This window comes from Octodon degus, unplaced genomic scaffold (assembly GCF_000260255.1).
Source record: "Octodon degus isolate 3935 unplaced genomic scaffold, OctDeg1.0 scaffold00046, whole genome shotgun sequence".
NCBI classification, from domain to species: domain Eukaryota; kingdom Metazoa; phylum Chordata; class Mammalia; order Rodentia; family Octodontidae; genus Octodon; species Octodon degus.
This window is the reverse complement of record NW_004524622.1, coordinates 13,299,395-13,321,594: the sequence shown is the minus strand read 5'-3', so window position 1 is coordinate 13,321,594 and position 22,200 is coordinate 13,299,395. Positions and strand designations below refer to the sequence as shown.

Genomic DNA, 22,200 nt, shown 5'->3' with positions numbered 1-22,200 from the left:
GTCGAGGCCTTTGTTCTGGATAGCCACAGCCATGGCAGTACTGAGGACCCCTTGGCTCCCCACAACTCGAAATATATTTGTGTCTTTATTCTTGCTGTGGGTTGCTCTGGAAGTGGTAGATTAAAATTAACTTGATGGGATTCCAATAATTTACTCATGGGATTGCAAATATAAGCTTCCAGGCCTACGATGAGGCCCAGAAAGGGCTCCCTATGGACATAAATCTCAATTGAAGAGCAAAAGCCATGCACTTGAAAAAAGATGTTTCATAATTCAAACTGAAAGTTGATAGACATATATTCAAATTACGTGAAACACATAATACAAAGTTATGTATTTGGGGTGAGTACTATGTGAAAAATAAGAACCTATTGAAAGAAAGTTGAGAAGGGGGAGAGAGCAAGCACAAGGCTACTGTACAGAGCTGTACTGCCTCATACATATCCAGGAGTCAGATGTAGCGACCAGGCACTTAAGTTGTGGCTAGTCCACACTGAGATGTGTAGAAAGTAGACCACACGCACATACCAGATTTCAAAGATTGAGAGAAAAAAAAAAAAAGGAGGAAAGCATTGGGTTAATGATGCTGTTGATTACACATTAAAATAATATATTGATTTAAAGAAAACATAGTTTTAAAAGTTATTTTGCAGATTTCTTTAGACTTTTTAAAGTGTGGCTATTAGGAAATTTAAATTTACATAGATTCCACATTATATTCCTACTGGACAATGCTTAGAAAAAAATCTAAGGTGATTTCTAACATATTTGGTTATTTGTTGAAAATCTTGTTAGATTGCACCCATAAGATTTTATTGCACTTAAAGATTTTCAAATGTGTGGAGAAGTGAGAATATAGAAAGTATAGAGAATGTGAAAGCTATCAGATTGTACCATAGCAATCACCAGATTTAGGAATAATTTGGATGATAAATAGGAGAAAAATACCATTAAGTTTTATTTTTAATTGTATTAGTATTCTATGCAATCTGTGAATAATGATATGCCTATTTTGATTTAGTTCAAACATAGAGCAAGGTTGATCCCTTTTCCATAAGTTTCTTGTAAGACTTACAAGATATTGTTAAGAAATTTGTTTCAAAATAACTAAGAACATGGTGACCCAGGAGAAGTTATAACCAACTTGATAGGCTATAAAAGTAAAACACTTAACCCAGTAGGTAATTGGTAAGTATCCAACAGGTAATTCTCCTTGGTGAATAATAAAATTATTACTGTGTCTTGGTTATTAAGCTATTCACGCTTGACCTCTACATTCATTCATTCACTCACTCACTCACTCTCTTACTCAGCCAAGCACTGTGGTGGGGGTGGTGGTGGTGGTGCTGGAAGGACTCCAGTCAGGACACTCTAAAACTACTTTTTAAGAATGCTGGCAAAATTTGAATATTCAACAGTAATTTTACAAAGCAGAAAACTCAGAAAAGACATGGGAGTGTGTATCAAAATAAGCAATGTTACTTCTTTATGTATTCCAGTCACAATTTTATTGACCCATAAAATTTGGACCAGATTGTGTCTAAAACTAGATCCAATTTGAATACCTGGCTAAGTGCCCTGGGCTTATGTTTTTAAAAAGGAATCTGCATTTGAATATACCTCCTACAGGGACTCAAATACAAAATGAGCTGGAGGGAATAGCATGCCTAAGTGGTGAGCCTCAAGCAAGCAGCTCCGCAGGTAAACCTGCTTGGAGGAGTAGATGGTATAATCTTCCTCCGTTCAATGGAACGCTCCTTTCCCTTTGTTCTCACGAAGTTTTGACTTTTGCTGTGCGCATAGTACTGTTCCGGCCACCCTTGGACATGGGTGTCATCAAAGACGGACATCTGCACTTTTGATAATAACTCCTCTTTAAATGTAAGTGATTTTTCTCTTTTGGTCATTTTGAATTGAGATGAGTGTGTGTTCAAGTAGCTTGTTATGGCCTCTTTGAAGATTGTCAGTATTTTAGTTAGTTATGACTTGTTCAACTTTTTCTCGGTTCTTTCTTCTGACTCTTTCACTGTACTGATTTTTGAAGATGGCTGTATTTGGTGTTGAAATTAAGAGTCATAATCACCAACACTAAAAAACAAGTTCCACTCTAATAGGTAAAATCTCAAAAAAAAAAAAAAGTATTTTAATAGCTATCATGAACGTTCCCAACTTTTCTTTATGGGTAAAGAAATAAAACTTTAGCCCATAATTTCATTATTTTTCAATAAACCAAAGAAGGTGCCTTAATCATTTTACACACATTTCAGTACATACAAACTTATATACTTATGGTTCTGTGGATTCCTTCTTGAATTTGAGGATGTAAAGTAGATTGAATTATTTAGTGAGCAAGAGAAATATTCCTGGTTCCCGTTTATGGAAACTCTTACTCTAGGGAAGTGACACTGAGCCTTGGAGAGCTTTCAGCCCTAGTGAACAGCCCCCTGGGGTGCATGTGCCCTAGATTTGCCACCAGTGCTCTTGAGCATAATTTGTCTCAAGGGTGTAATCTTTCTAATTATTTCTCTTTTTTTGAAAATTCTCCTTAGTTTCAATTTCATTGTGTATGAAATAAACTTTTAAACTTGAATTATATTCAAAAGAAAAGTATGCCTTTTGACAGTCATGTGTTAAGAAAAAAATGCTCTTTTGGAAAAAAGAAGCAATAAAGCAAAGAAAAAGATAAAGCATTGTTACAACAAATGTGTTGTGAGTTGGGACACTGAAAGAAAATGATAATCATTCTCAAAGTCAGAGATCAGTGTTGAACTGTGTATTTTCAGTCAATTTCATAGTTAAAGGGGAATTGTCATTGCATATTTTGTTCAGGCTGCAATAAGATTCTTAGATCAAGATATAAAAAATATGATAGTTCTTCCAAAATATTCCTCCTTAATATATGTTGTTCAAGAGCCCTTTTAAACTCTAATTTTATCTAGTTCTATGAAAGGAAAAATGAAATAATTGAGGTTCTAGACAGCTGAAGTTATTTTGTTTTCCATCTGGTCAAGGCAGTAGTTTTAATTTATTTTTTAAATCAATGTGAATATTAAACAGTATAATAATTACATGTTGTATAATACTTATTACATTTAAGTTTATGTAATATATAACTACTACTACATAAAGTAATATGCAATGTTAGACAATATGTTGAAAACTTACTGAGCTAGGGAAACAGAGGGGTAAAACATGATCACAAATGCTAGATTCAATTAGTTGGTACTGCCTTGTCTTGTACAAGTAAAAGAATTGCTCAGATTATTAAATAACTCTCAAAGTTGAGAGAGGAATATGATTAGCCAATAGTATAGGGAATCTTTTTGATGCCTAAGCAAGTCTGCACTGTGTAAGGTCCTGGGAAATTAACTATATCTGTGCTATTTAAATATGAAGTCATGGCAATAAATCAACATTAAAAGAGGAATAACATTGTGCTTCATAGAACTCTCTGAAGTGTCCATTATAATTTGTTTTGAAAGGATCATTTAAAACCAGGGCTGTGCCAGGTGTGGAGATTCATGTCTGAAATCTCAGCACTTGAGAGGCTGAGGCAGCAGTATTATCACAAACTGGAGGCCAGTCTGGGCTATGTAATTAGAACAGCAAGACCTTGTCTCAATAAACAAACAAACAAATAAACACAAAGCAGACAGGGCTCTGAGTGATTGATTACAAGTATCATCATTCTAACCATAGAGCGATGCATGGATTTCATCAGGCTGAATGAAAATGAAGCTTTTTGTTCTATAGCTTTTTCTTCTTCAAACAAAAGGAGCATTTGCTTTCACTCCCCTTTTGTTTAATTAGTATGAAATTCCCTACTCAACTGGAACAGACTTTGGAATTTCGACAAAAAAGAATACCTTTGTTTCTGAGTATCTGAAAGGATTTGAGGTTGAGTCCAAACAAAAACAGCCAAAACTCCTAAATCATGCTGGATAGCAACTTAATGTTTCCTACATTCATGCTGAGAGAAGAAAGAGCATGAGAAATTCTTAGGCCCCATAGGCAGTAGAAATAGGAACAGTTGAAAATAGGGGCACATGTGCTTCTATTACCCAGTAGTTGATGCAGTGTTTAGAGTTAAGTTGGCTTATCTTTTTCACCTTCCATCTCCACTTTGTCTAGAGCAGTGGTTCAGTAGTTTCTGGGTTGGCAGCCATATCACTCACTGCTAAAACTGACAGTAGGTCAAATTCCTTTGACATATGAGTCAGTTTCCACAGCCACACCACTTGCCCCAATCTCTTGACTTGAGTCAAGAGTTTCATAGCCGCCACTTCTCCATTGAGTTGGTCATGTCTATCTCTGAACACTAGATTGGCACAAGCCCCTTTGCCTATGTTGCTTCCCTTGATCCTTATTGTTGTGTTTTGGAGTTGGGAAGGGTCATACATTACCTCTGATTTTATCCCTTAGGATGCAGAGCACATTCTCTCCCCATTTGATGCACTGTTTTGAATGTATTACTGAACACTCCCACTCAGACTGACAAACAGTGCAAGCATGAATGATTCAGCCAAACTTGTTACCTGGCACCTGGCACTGGTTATCTGCCGACTAGTATTTCCCAACTTGTAAGTGCATCACAGCTTCTGGTATGCCAGGGAGACGCCTTGGGTGTGTCACAGTCCAGGGTTGACTATTTTTGCAGCTTCCTGTTTCTCATCTCTCTAGTTTCTAACTGTCACTGCAACCATATCTCACTCTCCAGCCTGATGTCAAAAGCAGAAATTCAGAAGTGCCTAACCAGAAATCCTCAGCAGCAGGTGACACTCACCTAAAACTAGGTAAGATGGAGATTTCCTACAACTTGGAGGCACAGGGGAGTTTCAGTCAGGTACAAGGCTGTCTGTATGCCCAGCCTAGGCTAGTCATCTGTGGATTCTTTCACTTGGAGCAACTCTTAAATATCTCTAAGCTTGCCTTTCCTTGATAAAATGGAAGGGTATGTTAGTGCCAACTTCATGGAATTTTTCTAGGTTTAAATAATACATATGGAACCATGAGGAATATGCCTAGCAGAAAGGATCCACTTAATAGAGGCTATCGCTACTTTCAAAAATCTTATGTTATATAACACTTTCAGATAGAAAATCAACTTTAACTAGATGTCAAATGAGTGAGAGTTTGTCTAGCTTCAAAAGTAAATATTTTTCAAGGCAGACATAAATAACTTCGTTGCACTAAAGGCTCTCTGATGTTAGCCTCTTGTTCATCCTTAGAATAAGAAAAATAGTGAAAGTTATTTAGAGATAAAACTATTTTTAAAAAACTCACCAGTCCGAAATCTTGTTTGCAGTGAGGTCCGTTGACTGCAGCAACCTTCAGGTGGTGAATGAGCTTGCTCTGCTCTCACCCTTCTGGTCTGCCTTGAAAGAGACAAGGGCTTAAAACGTGGTAAGGGAGTGACTCTGAACGTTGAAACACGTAAGATTTGCCTTGGGATGTTCACATGGAAACCGTCACGTCACTTAAAGTAGTTGTAAGCCTGTCAGCCTGGCTGAAGCTTCATGTGTTCACTGTTTTTGTAGCTTTGTGAGATCCAGACTAACTTTCATTTGCTGTGGTGTGGACTCTTGTGCTCTGAATCTTTACATACTCATGCAACTCACCAATGAACAAAGACTTAAAATAAGTAAAAACCTGTGAGCAAAATAAAATTTTCAAAAAACCTCTGTACTACATTGAATGCATCCCACTAGAATAACTGCGTGAAGTCAGAACAGTTTCTTCATGTAAGAGAAGATTAAGAGTGATGGGGATGAGTTTACTATGTTGGTTCTCTTCTATCCATTATCACCTTTCTCAGAGTGTCATTCAAGTTTTTGTAAGGACATTGTTTTCATCTCACTATTCAGCATTGTTGGCTAAAATTAACCTGTGAATATTGAATTTTTTTGTTAGGTGTGCCTACCATGTGGCTGTTTTTAACAATAGTTCATTTGATTTGTGGAAGTTTAAGTGCTAATGGATTCATGGATTTGGAAAACAAAATAAATCCTGAAGTGTGGATGAATGCTGTAAGTCAAGGAAAATTCCAGAGAGCACCAAGTATAGCAGTGTTAATGGGGGATAGGATTATAAAAGAAAATATCTGAAAAGATACATTTTTAAAAACATCTTCATAAGAATTAAGCTAAATAGGCCTGCTCTTCTGTCTGAATAATATATTCTAGAATCAAAAACTATTTTAATATATACATATGTGTATATGTATATGTATATATATACATATAATATATATGTCAATTACTATTTCAATTTGCACTTTAAAAGTATTAATCCTACAAGGACCTCACAAGATGAGTGACTTAAAAACACAGCTTTAGAAGAAGAACAGGTCAAAGCTAAACATTCTGGGGCTGTGGAGATAGCTCAGCGGTCTAAGCACCTGCCGACACTGACCCAGGGGCTCTGAGCCAGCTGAGACTGGTATGGTGGTGCAGGCCTGTAATCCCAGCACTGGGGAGGCTGAAACAGAAGGATCACTGTGAGTTTGAGCTGCATAGTGAGATCCTGTACAAAAAAAAAAAAAAAAAAAAGAAAAAAAAAGAAAACTAAACATTCTCTCTCCTAACCAAACAAAATAGCAATAGTATATATTTCTAACATTCTATTATGTTAAATTAAGGCATTATACAGTAAAGTGATTTTATAGTCTAGTGTTCTAGATATTCTGCAGTTCAACCCAGTAGGCTCACACAGGTGCTCTGTTTTTGCCCCATTTGCTAGCCTTCAAGGAGTTTCTTATAGCACTGTGCTTTCCCTGGACAGAGTGAAATCATCACATACAATGGCTACCCCAGCGAAGAGCATGAAGTCATCACTGAAGATGGGTACATACTTTCCATCAACAGGATTCCCTATGGGAGAAAATGTACTAGGTCCACAGGTACGGATGTACCTCTGAGGAGGCCAGTGTGGAACTGAAGCTTAATACCAGCTACTAGTGATCACTTTGCCAAAATTGTTTGAGTTACTGGAGTGCTCTTTATTTTTTTTAATTATTTTTTTTATTTTTTAAAAAGAATACAAAAGGGGCTGGGGAGATGGTTCAGTAGAATAAAAGCTTGCCTGGCAAATGCAAGGGCCTGAGTTCAGTCCCCAGTTCTGCCAAAATAAATAAATAGATAAACAAACAAACAAATAAATAAACTTTAAAAAAGAATACAAAGAATAATTTATTTATTTATTTATTTTGCAAAGAATAATTTAAAAAAATTAGAAACAATATAGAATTTCACTAAACAAGATGATAGGGATTCAATAATGGTTGTTATATTGAATATTGTTGCCTTCAAATTAGTTGTTCAGATTACCACATGTATAAGCCTGCAAGATTGATCAAAATATATAAAAAATTAAAAAGGAGAAAAGATATTCAAGCATTAAATGCTCCTTTCAGTGGACCCACAGAAATCAGGAGTGTCATTATCCAACCTATCCCATATACTTTTTCTTTCTTTCTTTCTTTCTTTCTTTCTTTCTTTCTTTCTTTCTTTCTTTCTTTCTTTCTCTTTCTTTCTTTCTTTCTTTCTTTCTTTCTTTCTTTCTTTCCTTCTTCCTTCCTTCCTTCCTTCCTTCCTTCCTTCCTTCCTTCCTTCCTTTTTTTCTCCTTTCCCTCATCTAAGTTGTTCCTTCCCTTGGAACAGTTTCTTTCCCTTTCACAGTATCCATTGAACCTTTCAGACCTATTTACTCTTTCAGGTTCTTACACTAGGGAGACAATATGATGCTAACTGATATGTACTGGCTTGTCTTTGTCATGTTGTTTTCCTGTTATAAGTTTCCTACTTTTCCCTTCTGTTTAATTGTTTGCTCTGCTTGATGTTTCCTTTCCATTGTTGTTCTTGAAGTTGTGATCATTTTTGTTTCTTTCTAGAATATCTATCAGTACTCTTTGTAGGGTTGGTTTGGTGGTCATGAATTTCTTCAGTTGTCCTTTGTCAAGAAAGTATCTTATTTCTCCATTAAATTTGACAGATAGTTTTTCAGGGTACATCAATCTAGGTGGGAAGCTATTTTCTTTCAGGACCTGGAATACTTCACTCCAAGCTCTCTTTGAATGGCTAATGAGGAAGATATTTTTTCCCTCCAGCTCACTGATGACAGACAAGAATGTAAAAATACAGACAGCAAGCCAGATCTTGCTGAGCAGGTAGGACTGTTTGTTAGGATGCAAGTGCTAAGGTACAACCCACATCTTGATAGTTACTGACTTCTCATATGCTTCAGGAAAATGAATTTCCTCACTGTTTAGGTAGAGATTGACTGGGCTGACTGAAGTTAATTCTAGTGAAGTTAATACAAGTCCCTGTTTGTATCTTGTTAGCAAGAAGTTAATTCTAGTGGGGTGCTCCCCAAAACCTCCTGTGTTCTTACTAAAATCAGGGGGCCTTCCTCTCCAGAATAAAAAAAAAAATCAAGTTAAGTGGTAGTGATCCCTCTGAAACTGCACAACCTCTGAGGAGGGAAAGAAGAGCAAGCAAAATCTCTGCAAAATCTTACAGGCAAATGTGTGTTTGTTGCCTTTTACCATGTGGCTTCTGTACTGTTTCTTCCAGGGTCCATATTCACCGACAGCTACAATCATGTTACTTAATATTCTTTCCCTCAAAGAGCTTTGTAATTAAAGAGTTTCAGAACAAAAAAATGTGAGATGTGAATAGTGCTACCAGGTAAAATATGGAATTCTTAGAGTTGAGGGTCAAATAAGCCACAAAAATTTTAATAGATGTTCTATTTTAGGATATACTTATAAAAAATTATCCACTGTCATCTTAATTTCAAGTTTTACAGGGCATCTTCAATCTCTTGTTTGTATTTTGTTATTCTGTGTCTTGCTAACTTTGGCAATATGAGACTTGGGGGGCAAGGGAATATGAAACTGAAAGGAGGAAAATGTTGCTGAAGAAGAGAGAATTTTGGAAAGCATGGCAATTGAAACCGTCTGTTAGCTGTATTGTTCTAAAATCATTAAATCAGTTAAAACTCCCAGAAACCCTGTCATCAATTTACACATGATAAATCATAATAATTGTAGTAATACTCTGAGGCACAGGAAATTTTGTAATTAATCCCAGAGTCACATAAATAATAAGTGACAGAACCAGAACTCAGACAGAGTTTTAACTCAGACAGCCCAATTCTTATCCATTAAATTATGGTGTCTTTTCTGTATCTTTAATTCTGGTTCTTTTTGTCTCACCAAATGCTCTTTCCCTCATGAATGTGGTAGTTGGCAGAGGTATGTTGAGATGATTCTACTACTGTCATTTTCAAATGCTTGACAGTGAGCAGAGGCTCAAGATTTGGAAGAGTTCTTGGTGAGGAGCTTATCAATGGTTATTTCTATTCCCTTTTCCTGCTTGTGGAAGAGATATAGGCCTTTAGTAAGCATGATAAATTTTGCATTATAGATCGTGTGTGTACGCAGATGCTACTGGACTTAGGAGTTACAACTTAAGAAACTCAACATAAATTGAAATATCATAGGAAAAATGCATTGAACATACCTAGCTTATCACAGTGTACTGTGGACTATGGGTTTCTCACCTTTCTGATCATCTCGCCGGCTGGGCAATGAAGCTCACTGCTGCTGCTGCTGCTGCCCAGCACCTCAAGATATTATTGTCGCATACCACTAACCTGGGAAAAGATAAAAAATTTCAAATTTGACATATGATATAGAGTGGATCCATACTTTGTATTATGATAAAGTTGAAAAGCCTTAAATTGTTAAGTCAGTGACCATCTGTCGATGAATATGTGCAACGAAGCAGGTAAGCACATGCTTTGGCCTGAGACAGAGCCAGGTTGGAGTCTCTGTTTGTATCTTGTTAGCAAGGTCACCCCTGGGGAAAGTTACTTCAGTTCGCTGAGTCTTGTTTCCACATCTATAAAATGATCCTGAAAACAGCAGCTACTTTTAAAGTTGTTGTAAGAACTTAATAATCTACTTTGTGGAATTCAGCCATTATATTCTTAGGTACAATGTATTTGGTCAAGATGCTGAATTTAAGTGATTACAATGCTCTACACTAATGACAAAGGGAAAACTGTCTTGTTGCTCACCACAATTGTGTGCCATGTGTTTATAATGTGTTTTAAAACTCTAATTATCATGCATTTCTCTCACCTTTCTCCCCACACTCCACCCAGGTCCCCGGCCAGTTGTGTACCTGCAGCATGCACTGTTTGCAGATAATTCATACTGGCTTGAGAATTTTGCCAATGGAAGCCTTGGGTTCCTCCTAGCAGATGCAGGTTACGACGTATGGATGGGGAACAGTCGGGGAAATACTTGGTCGAGAAGACACAAAACACTCTCGGTGAATGAAGATAAATTCTGGGCCTTTAGGTAAACTGTATCTAAGAAAAATCAAGAGTAGAGATAGTTTTTTAAAAATATAATAGTGTAGATTACATTAATTCAACAGTCTGTAATACATGCAATCATAAAGTTCCTTGTAGTTTCTAGCAAAATGCTCAAGGAAAGAACCCACAATAAACTTTGATTTTCGCCAGTTCTCCCACAGATATATTATTTCATTTCAGTAAGATCATTTGAACATTCAATTCTGTTCAATTCTGTATATTATAAGTGGATCCAAGAGATAGCTCAGGAAATTCCTGTAACCAAGGTACTCTTTCACTGAACCAATGTTTACTCTGTCCTATGACTTGAGGATTCAATGGAGAGCATACCAAATGCTTGACCTCTTAGCTTCGTCATCCTAGTGATGCTTTTCCAAGTGTGTTCTCCTGAAGAACTAATTAATTTTGCAAGTATGATGTGCATCAGCACTGTTATTTAAAGAAATTGATGCTCAGATTGTACAGCATATAATGTTCAGGGAAACTCCAATGTGAGATGTTTTTAACCATTATTATTTTTTTTTCCGGAACCGGGGATTGAACTCAGGTCCTTGCGCTTGCCAGGATAGTGCTTTATTCCACTGAGCCATCTCCCCGGCCCAACCATTATTAACAGACAATGAATAAGAATTTTTTGATATATTGATGTTTCTTTTAATTGGAAATGCTTTCGGTTGACATCGAAGGACAGATCTCCATTGGTTTTTCAAGCCACCAGTAGAATACAATGTGTATTTCTAACATATTAATGACATATGCAGCACATGCTGACAGGTTGAGAACAGAAAGGGGATAGAAGAGATTGCTAGCCTTGGAGCTCTGTGGTACAGGCAAGAGGCAGGGAATATTTTGTGTCAGTAGCTCTTGGCTGGCTGCTTGGAATGTGCTTACCTTAAGGCACCACAGTAATTCTCTTTTTCTTGATAACATTGATTTAGAGACTTTCGCATGCATGCTTTTTATTAAAACAGTGAATACATGTTTATGTGGACAGAAGCATTAACAGCAACATCTGACTAAGTGCTAAGGGAATCAAGTTATTTCATTCATACTCTCCTACCACTGTAACTTCCCATAATGTCCTCTTTATTTCTCAGATGAGGAAACCATTTTCAGAGCATTTAAGTGATTTATCAAGTGTTATTCAGCCGCTGAGTGGTAGGATCATAATGGATAATAGGCATATTTCCAAAGATAGTTATAAAACAATTGTGAATTTCATGTGAGATTCAGAAACAGAATCTTAGAAGTTAAATAGGGAAAGGGAAGGAAAAGAAAAGCAAGAAACGATAGTAAAGAGAGATATAGTAAGACATGATTCTTGTTTTTCAACAGATGGAAATATACTTAGAAATAAAGTGTAACCAATAAAAGGAAAAAAAAAAGAAGAGAAAAAAGACTGAACCTCAGACAGCATATGTATTCCTTGAAATAATTCCTGTTAGTAGGACAGAAACTGTGTAAATGCAAGGAGAAAAAAAATCTATATTTAATTGGGTAAATAATGAGATATATAGACAAAATAGGCAGCATGGAATGTTGTGTACAAAAACAAATGAACAAGAGTATTGTTTGGACTCATAGTTCTAAGTATTTATAAGCCCTTGTTTTATTTTGCAGTTTTGATGAAATGGCTAAATATGATCTCACAGGAATAATAGATTTCATTGTCAATAAAACTGGTCAGGAGAAGCTATATTTCATTGGGCATTCACTTGGCACTACAATAGGTATGTTTGCAAGAGTCAATGCCATCAGTCTTACAAGGAGTGACTTTTAAATTGGAATGAAGTAAGTATTACGTATGATGCCAATTATCCTGTTTTGGGAACAAATCTAGTTCTCTAAGGGTTGTGTGTCTATAGCCCAGAAAGTGTGTGCAGGGTAACTCTTTCTCCATTTCAGGTCTTAGCTGCGAAGTGGGAATGATGATGCAATAGGGATAGCACATAGCCCAAATCCAGCTAAGTAATTTTAAAGAAGAAGTTTGTTAATTCCCACTGAGCTGAAAAAGCAATACTGACCACGACAAAATAGTCTCACCAAAAAGCAAATATGCATCAATTGTACTTTCCTCCCCATCTAAACTGAAATTGAGTTCAGTAAATAAGAGGGAGAGGCTTATAATTAATTCAAAAGAATAGACACATTTGCTTATAGGCTAAAAAGCAAAAACTTTGATAAATCAACTAGATTCATTTATTCACCATATAATTCAATATTTATGGGCTAACAATTACACATAAGCATTTATATAGAAATTTTAAAACTTTGAAGTTGTCTATCAGTAGAATAAGAGAAAGTTGGAGATTTTGGAATAGAAATAACTGGAAGAAGATTATCTTCGCAGAATAACTCCAAAACAGTTCCCAACACATCCCCCAAATTATTGCAATAGAAGAACAAAAAATGACAAAGCAGATCCCCACATTTGTTGGTAGAATTTTTGCCTAAGTATTTCTAGTTTTGCAAGATTGTTTTGTCTCCTATTCTTTCAGGGTTTATAGCTTTTTCCACCATTCCTGAACTGGCACAAAGAATCAAAATGAATTTTGCCTTGAGTCCTGTGGTCTCATTCAAATATCCCATGAGCATTTTTAGCAGTTTTTTTCTGCTTTCACAATCCACAATCAAGGTAAGCTCCTCTTTTTGTTAATAAGTACTTTAGGGTCTCATTTTTTATTATAGATCCTTATTATTTTAAAATCTATTATGAACTGAAAAAAGGAAATTTAGCTTTAACCTGGAGAAATCAAGACTATAAGCACAGTGCTCACTTTGGCAGCACATATACTAAAATTGGAGTGATACGAAGAAGATTAGCATGACTCCTGAGCAAGGTTGACACAAATTCGTGAAGCATTCCATATTTTTTTAAAAAAGACTATAAGCACACACTTGCAGATATGCATATATTCATGTGGGTACATGTCTGTTTCATAGTACCTACAGGTCTCAAATAAAATTCATGCTATTCAGTCACTTACAGAGCTGAGCACAGGTTAAAATTGTGAGGCAGAACTGACTGAAGAGGATCACTGAAGAGTATCCTCATGAATTTTTTTTTCCATTTAGTTGGTCAATGAATTCACAATGTCCAGTTGGAAGACACTCTTCAAGTATGTGTGAGAGAGATGTCCCTGGTTTTAATGTTAGATAAGCCTGACTAGGGGTTGGAGAGATGACTCAGTAGAATAAGCGCTTCCCTAGCAAGTGCAAGGGCCTGAGTTCAATCCCTGGTTCCACCAAATAAATAAATAAATAAATAAATAAGCCTAACTAAAAGGACTCTTTACCATTTAGGAACTTTCTTCAACTTATTAGAGGTATATTCCTAAGCTTAAATAATTTAAATCCCACATAGTCATTAACATAATTATTGATATACTTCAATAAATAGGAAAAGGGTAGAAAGTCAATTGACAATTATACATTTGGAATTTTATCCCAAAAGATTTTTTCTCTGTCTTTGTTTCTCTACGGTGATCATGCCCACAAAGAGCATCATATTTTACCAAGATTGCCTTTTGAATTTAGAGCAATAGAAAAAATAGATTTGGGCTTATTAGTCAAGGCTGCCAGTCAGAATGTCTTAGTAATTCATATATAAGAAGACAAGAAAAAAAAAAGAAGAAGAAGACAAGGCCTTGGTTTGGGATAGAGTAGTAGGAGTAGAAAGAAAATATTAAAGAGCCAATGCAAAAAGAATTTCTGTAAGGCCTAATAATTGGTTTGATGACTTTATTGCATTGTTTACTCTAAACAAAAATGATACAACTTTCCTTTTATATCGTTGACAGTTCCGTTGTGTTGGTGTCAGTTAATTTTGAATGTTGTCTACCTCTGGGTGAACAAATTTGTTAAATGTAATTGATGGGAAGTCACATTTATATGTTGATACACTAGTTTTGCACACACTTTGCTTTTCTAACATAGGTCAGATAAGAGCTATGTAATCCTCCTGCTTATCTCAATTCACATTCTCTACTTTCAAAATTGCTGCCACGTTAGATCTCATTCATGGTTGACCATTGTCATTGATTGCTCCTCCAGGAGCTCTAAGACCCAATAGAAAGTCTACACATGCTTCTTTTCCCAAGACCTAGAAGCTTAAACCATGCTACCTTCGCAGCATTGTCGTATCTGTGGTGTTCGATGCCATCCTTTCTGTAGTGTCCCCTCCCCCACTTTCATGGTGAAAATTGGCTAATCTGTGGCAGTTCCAGAAAGCCAGTGTGCACGTAGGCAATATGGAACAACATGTCTTTTCCTTCATAGTCCAGACAATATGTTACTTTAATAAGAAAAACTATTTCATTTTGCTTATCAATAAATGAGAAGTAGTGGTCATCATTAATTGGACAAAACACAAGAATGGAAAATTGAATTCAAGATTAAAGACTCTTTACTATAGTCTCTTCATAAATAATATTTGATCAACTTTTTTTTCTTGGAAATGGATTCCTGAGACACTTGCTGGAGTGACTTTATCTCCTTGACTGAAACTATAAATGCAAATGCAAATGAATCCCTAAGCATCACTCATTTCTAGAATGAGCTATCAAGTCTGAAGATGAATCTTAAAAAAGTAATTACTTTTTACCTTTACAGGCTATATTTGGTACCAAAGGTTTCTTTTTAGAAGATAAAGATGCAAAGATATTTGTAATCAAACTCTGTAGCCACAAAGTATTCTGGGTGATATGTCGTGAATTTATGTCCTTATGGGCTGGATTCAACAAGAAAAATATGAATGTGGTATGTATAATAATTATAGAGTCATTTAATATGCAAGGAAATTATAGCTTTCCTTTAGTTCATTTTGTTCTATCCATTATATTATATAAATTTATATAGTATTTCAAACACTTAATGGTAGACACTTGCTGTGCAGAGAGGATAACATAGAATATCCCATGTATATGGAATTAGATATTCCATGAGTACCACAGCGAGGACCAGGAAAGGCAATTGAACCCTTCACTCCTTGATCCAAGTTAGGAACATAGATGCTTCGTAATGGCAGTAGGTTTTCTCATGTCCACAAAACAGTACATTAAAAATGGAGCCTTTAGAGAAGCCATACAGTGCAAGCATTCTACTTGTTTTTCATGTGCTTTCTTTTGTGAGTAGTTTGGCTTCAAATAAAATTCACATTTAACCTGGAAAATTTGGACAGAATGGAAAAGTGATGGATCCTCCTCTTACAGTTAGCTGTCCTACTTCATGAACTCTTGGTCTTGTTATTAAGAATTCATATACAAGATAGTTGAGAAGGTCATACAGCTAGTCACTCTTAGTTCATTAAAAAGCAAGTTGTGTGCTAATATTGTGCAGGCCAGATATCATGCATATATTGCCTTCTCTGAATAAGTACTGGAAAGGAAGATAATAATACACAACCTAGCGATTATTGTAACTGTCCTAATAATCTGTTTTAAAGCTCTGTTTCATTGTTATGTTTATCTTTTTTGAAAAGAAAAGAACTTGGATCTTGGATGAAGGAAAGGAGAAAAGAAGGAAGAAAATTTGAAATTTTTTATTTTTTAAAGAGAGTAAAAAGAAATATTAAAACAGCAAAATTATAAGTGATGCTGAATTTCATTTAACAAAATAATGTGAATTTCACAGTATTTGTTGTAATGCATAGTGTTGTTTTCCAATTAATTTTTTATATCACTAGACATATGCATGCATAATTGGAAGAAAAAAGAAAAAAAGAAATATATAAGAAATTAAGAAGAGAAAAAGGCCAAACATTTGAAAAAAAAAGGAGAAAAACAAATTAAGCATTAACTGCTTCTTTCCATAGACTGGCAGAAATGCACAGTACAGTTGTCCAAACCATCCTGCTTACATACATAGATCCATCTCTTTCCCTCACTCCCTCTTCTGTCCTTCTCAACTGAGTAATTCCTTCCTTTTGAATAGGTTCACTCCTTTTTTCCAGTCTTGTGTTCTTATATTTGGTAATCTGAACAACTACACTGAAGATGGCAATAAGTAACAAACAACCATTGCTAATTTTCTATCATCCTGTTTTGAAATTCTGTATCATCTTTATTGCTTTTTTGTTGTTTTGTTTTTATCTTTGTTGTTGTTGTTGTTTTTTGTTTTCTTTTTCTCTTTTTTCTGTATTTTAGGGAAGGGTCTACAGGATGTTCAGGGTCTCACTACTAGATTGGACTCGTAGTGACTTTCCTGTTTACAGCCTCCCAAGTGCTGGGATTACAGGCACACATAACACCATGCCCAGTCTCAATCATTGTCTGAGTGTGCCCCAGGGGCAGGCCCCGCACAGCAGACCTGGGGATCAAATCCCAGCCCCTGCACATTGCTTGCAGGTGCTCTAATCTGCTGAGCTATTTCACTGGTGCTCCTTTTCTTTTTAAAATAAAAAAATAGAAAAAGAGAAAATTTAGGAAGGAGGAGGGGAAGAGAAGGAGTCTCTCCTTCAGTGGAGGAGCAGTCAGAATTTACATCCTGAGACTGTTGCTGTTGGATAGCTATCATTGCTGTGTTCTACCCGGAGCCAGTGCGACTATGACAGTGAGTGCAGTCCCAAGATAGCTGTCCCCTGCCAGCCGCCATGCTTCAAGAAGCTAACCTGTGTTAGAAACACATGGGGAATCATTTCTCAAAACCTGTTTGTTCAGAAGAAATAGTTTCCCTTGGTTAGGTTTATTATATTCTAAGACATCTAATTATGATTACTGTTTGATTTCTAATTTTCATCTCTATGATGTTTACAAAGATCAAAGTTATCTTTGGAAGAAATTGGTTTTCAGCTTTACTAATGCAATAGTTTATTCTATCTCACCAGAGCCCAGCAAGTTGTTAGTACAGATTTTAATCTATTCATGTAACTGGTGAAAAAATAGAAACTAAGTGATGTTGGATAAATTGATCAAAGTCATAAAGCTGGTGATTCACAGGGCCTGAAATCTAGGTTTTCCGATCTATTAATATGTGTTCACGTCCCCAGGACTCCCACCACCACCACCCTGCACTTGAACAAAGCACTTTTCTTAGTTGCTTTGCTCCATGGTGTCTACCACAGCTGCTACTACAGCAAAATAAGTGAATGTCCCCGCAGATTCTGAGCTGTGCTCCCAGCGGCCCGACTACCTAGTCAGTGAGGCGCACTCACCTCAGGGTCTGACATAGGCTCGTATTTGCCTAGATGGTTCTGCTTTGTTATTTTCAGAGCACCAGCAGTCATGAATTCTTTGCATACGTGTTCTCTGCTTCTGAAAGGTATGATTTTTTTCCACTGGGTGATCGTTGCTATAACATGAGTCTAATGTCGTTTAGAGTCGAATGGATGTGTATATGTCACACGCTCCCACCGGATCATCAGTACAGAACATTCTGCATATAAAACAGGTAAAGTTTTTGTTATGGGAAATCACTCCAATCCTTACATATGAAAGGACAGCATCGATTAACAGGCATACACCGAGAAGCCTAACCGTTTGCTTCTAGTTTGTGCTTGTTGCCAACTTCATGCCTTGATTTTCCTAGCTTTTAGGGAAAAAAATGTTTTATGGTGCAGAAAAAGATGAAATAAATAGCGCCCTTTTGGAATCAGGGCCTGTAGAATGCATCCTGAGCCAAAGCAAGAAATAAATTGGAGGAGCTCTAGTCAACCTGGGTCTTCCCAGAGAAAGATATCTGGCCTTTGACTTTCCTCTAACAGAGTCTTGCTTTTCCATTAGCTTTTCCTTTGAAGCAAACGTCTATCTCTTTGGAAAACCATTTCTTCACAGTAGCAAGAAAGTACTTGCATCCATCTAGTGATCCAGAGGCCTAATTTTATCCCCAGTGCAGTGTTTTCCTAAGACTCATTGTTATCATTTGTGAGTGTTACACTGGATCTTCTTTTCCTAAAACATTTATTCCAGCTTTACCAATCTGATGAATTCAGAGCCTACGACTGGGGAAGTGAAGCTGAGAACATGCAGCACTACAATAAGGTGAGATACGCAGCGTGACCAAGGAGTGGCTCTCTAGAGAGATCACTGATTCATTTCTGTTAGTACAAGTTTACAGTACACAGTGATTGCACTCAGCGTGGGCCGCTGGTAGGGGCGCATAACACGTCTCCATTCCCCTTCCTCCCCCTCTCTCACACCCCTCTTCACCTCTAGATCCCATTTCCATTTGCAAAACAGAACTTGAGTGAGAAATTATTGTTGGCTGACAAGACCCCTACCTGCTAATCGGTGGCATTTGCACTGATACAGCTTGTTTTTTTTTTAAAGAAAAATCTAATTCTGATTTGTGTTCATTCAATATTTTAGACAAAAAAAGAATAAATACAAAATAAGTTAATCATTTGTAATCCCTGCACCCAGAGAAAACTAAATGTATTAATACTTTCATTATTTTTTCTATGTGTCGCAGCATCATGTTGCTGCTCTATGTAATTTTTAATCATTAGAAAGTTGTCAGCATTCAAGAGCTGGTTGGAAGGCATCTTTTCCTAATGTTCTCATCAAACATTGCCAATCCAGGGGCCAGAGAGATAGCTCAGTGGCATAAGCGCCTGCCTCGCAAGCACAAGGTCCTGAGTTTGATCCCCGGTACAGCGGGGGGAGGGGAGTATAATTAGCACTGTAGCTTCAGGCCTTCCTCTTGTCCTTTTCTGTCCTTGAAGTCAGGGAGTCAGCCTCTGAGTATGAGTTAAGCACACTCAATTTTTCCAGGGTTTTCCTGAATAACTTTTTAAAGGGTACTTATTAGTGTAAATACAAATCAATGAAGTTATTTCTGATTATGAAAATCACCAATCAGACCAGCAAGGTTTTCAACAAGAAATCAGATTGTTGGAGTGATTCTGCTAGCACTTTAAAATGCCTACAAGGCATAAATATGTTCCTATTTTTAAAGCAGTTTTATTACAATGTAATTTATAGAATAAAATTTGATGATGTTTTATTTGCAATTGAATGAGTTTTGACAATTATATTGTTTGCATAACTGAAATATGAAACATTCTCATTACTTTCCAGAGTTTTCTCCTGCCTCTTAGAAATTCATATTTTAATAAATGCTTAGAAAAGTTCTAAAAAAAAGTTCACTTCATGGAGAGGAAGAAGGGGAAGGGAAGCAAATGAGCACAAAGGAGTAAAAGACTCTTACCTTGAACTTTGTATTCAATAATTCTGTTTTCTTCCATTAATCTTAATAAACATATTTGCTTATTGTGTTCGAGATAATAGAATAACACATACACACATACAAGCCTATACAGCCAGGTGTTTTTTTGTTTGTTTTTCTTTCCTTTTTGTAATGTGTTTGGTACAGGGTCTTACTACACAGTTCTGACTCATAGTGGTCCTCCTGTTTTCAGCTTCCCCTGCATTGGGATTACAGGCATGCATCACCATGCCCAGACTTGGTGGCTGGCTCAGTGTACCCAGAGGTGGGACCAGCATGGCATGTGGTGCCGGGAATAGAAACCCGGTCCCTGTGTTTGCCTAAGCAGGCGCTTAGTCTGCTGAGCTATCTCACCAGCTCTGCAACCAGGTTTTAAAGTCTATAAAAATATCAGTATCCTTAGAATTTTTCACCATTTATCTGTTCTTCCCTTGCTATAGGCCAGTTCTATTGTGTTTGTGATTTTAGTTCATTTGAATTCAATTTTATTACAGTTTTCTAGAGCAACTAGTCTCAAGAGTTTTCTTTCTCTTTAAGTCCCTAGCAGCATCTCACTGTGCATTCTGCGTCTTTCTTCCTTGGATAATTTACCCATCCCTATAGTTTTAATATGGACCAACCCTTCTCAGTATCATAGAGTTTTTTAGGTTCTACTTTCAACCTCCCCCTCCATCCAGTCACTTCACTAACTGGTGCTTTACTGTATCTGAGAAGTGGCTTCCTTGTCTCCAGATTTTCTGAAAGTTGTTCAAACTCCTCAGCTCTACACTCAGACCTGGAAAGTCAGCCTCTCGCCCTACATCCTACAGTATTCTCTTATAAATTTTGTTCACCAGGTACATTAGGAAGTTTGCCATTCCTGATTATGACCTGCACACTTTTCCTATCTGCTGAGAAGCCCTTCCCACTTCCATCTCTGCCTGTCAAACTTCAACCACCTCCAGGTCATTTCAAATGACTCCTTTTGATGAAGCCTCCAGTTAAAAATAATTTCTCCTTCTCCTCCATTCATGTTGTATTTTGAGAGCTTTATGGCTCTCAACATGAACTACTTTGTATATAAATGTTTGTTTAGAGATCTTGATTTTGTTTACTACTTTGAAAACTCCATAAAGACAGGGTCCACCTCACATTTTCTTCTTCTGTCCCTTGATTCCTAGCCTTGCAGCCATAATAGACATTCATTTCAGTCTTTCACTGTATTTGAATTCCATGTTGCCATTGGAGCTTCTTCTCCTGAATGTCCTTCTTTCTCCCACGCAGAGTCAACCTCCAGTATATGACCTGACTGCCCTGAAGGTGCCCACTGCTGTTTGGGCTGGTGGAAAAGACTTGCTCATAACACCCCAGGATGTGGTCAGGATCCTCCCTCAGATTGGAAATCTCTGTTACTTCCAAATGTTGCCAGATTGGAACCATTTTGATTTTGTCTGGGGCCTGGATGCCCCTCAACGTTTGTATCATAAAATTATAGCTTTAATGAAGGACTATTGTTAAATGTAGTCAAAATGTACTTTTCAGTCAAAATTTCCTTTCAAGTGCACAAGAAGCTTTAAGGAAAACACCAGCGAACAATGATATTGACCCTAGCACCCTTCTTGCTGTTACTAAGACATTTTCTTACCTCAGCATCTCAACTAGGGATTATTTGAACACTGTTTCTCTTCTATGAAACGTCTGAAGCCGAAATCTGAGAGTATTATCCTCTTAGTCAGGGCTGGAGCCTATTTTAATCCCAGATTTAGTAATTACTCTGTTAAATTCACAGTTGAACGAGCAGTTAATGATTTTTCCCTCTGTGAAATATATAATACCCACTCCCTCCCCTTCCCATTTTGCAAGGGACTGACTGTCAGCCCAGGAATGCTGGGCTAGAGAGAAACTCCTGGCAAGGTGGACATTTAGGAAACACGTTTTGTGTGGCTGTGACCTTGTGGCATGTTTGGAATGACAACTAGTCCAGCAGTCATTACAGGAGTCATCTACTATCACGCCATGAAGTAAACCTTGACCCACATCAAGTCACCTGAGACAAAACAGTAGCATGGGAAAATAATACAATTTATGTTTTCCAGGAAATTGTTGTACTGTTATGGGCAAGGTGAATTACTAATTGACTAAAATTATTCATTTGTTTATCCTAAGCTCCTGACTTTGAAGCTCAGTTGACACTACTGTTGGATAATAGTGTACTACAGGTTACCAACAGAAGATAAGCCTCAGCATATAAGGAACGATTTCCCTCATTTTTTGGGAAATGAGACTGACCAGCTGCCGTATCCTCCTCATTAAAGTGGATTTTAGGCTGCTGTGTTGCACTCACATAGCATCTAAAGCACCTCCCGGAGGTCTTGGAATAAGTGAAGAAAGTATGAGGAATGGCTGGGCGCAGTTCTCCAAAGATGAGACATCAATTCTAGGATCAGTACAGAGTTCAAGAACAACATGAAATTCTACTGCTAGTTCTTATGTTCTTGGATAATGTGAACTTGAAAGAGTCCTTTACCTTCTATGAAGATATAATTAATAAAAACAATCATTAATGATCCACAGGGAATCATTTAAAAAATACACATCAGTACCTTTGCTAGTTTATTTTGACTTAAACAGGTAAATGTAAATTAGCACAAATATTTGCACATAGAACCAAGATCT

At 36.8% G+C, this 22,200-nt stretch overlaps 1 protein-coding gene and 1 non-coding gene across 2 annotated transcripts; both read left to right on the top strand.

Annotated features, from left to right (window-relative positions):
- Positions 1-4,696: 4,696 nt before the first annotated feature.
- Lipn (lipase family member N) lies at positions 4,697-21,665 on the top strand (the record flags this gene model as incomplete). Its single annotated transcript, XM_012514936.2, has 10 exons — positions 4,697-4,793; positions 5,911-6,026; positions 6,781-6,898; positions 10,168-10,366; positions 12,004-12,113; positions 12,882-13,018; positions 14,995-15,141; positions 17,698-17,769; positions 18,288-18,359; positions 20,809-21,665. Coding segments are annotated over 10 exons (1,302 nt in total), but the record flags the coding sequence as incomplete, so codon positions are not given.
- Positions 13,153-13,257, top strand: LOC111817020. The gene has a single exon (XR_002821312.1). It is a non-coding gene; the product is annotated as a U6 spliceosomal RNA (small nuclear RNA).
- Positions 21,666-22,200: the final 535 nt, after the last annotated feature.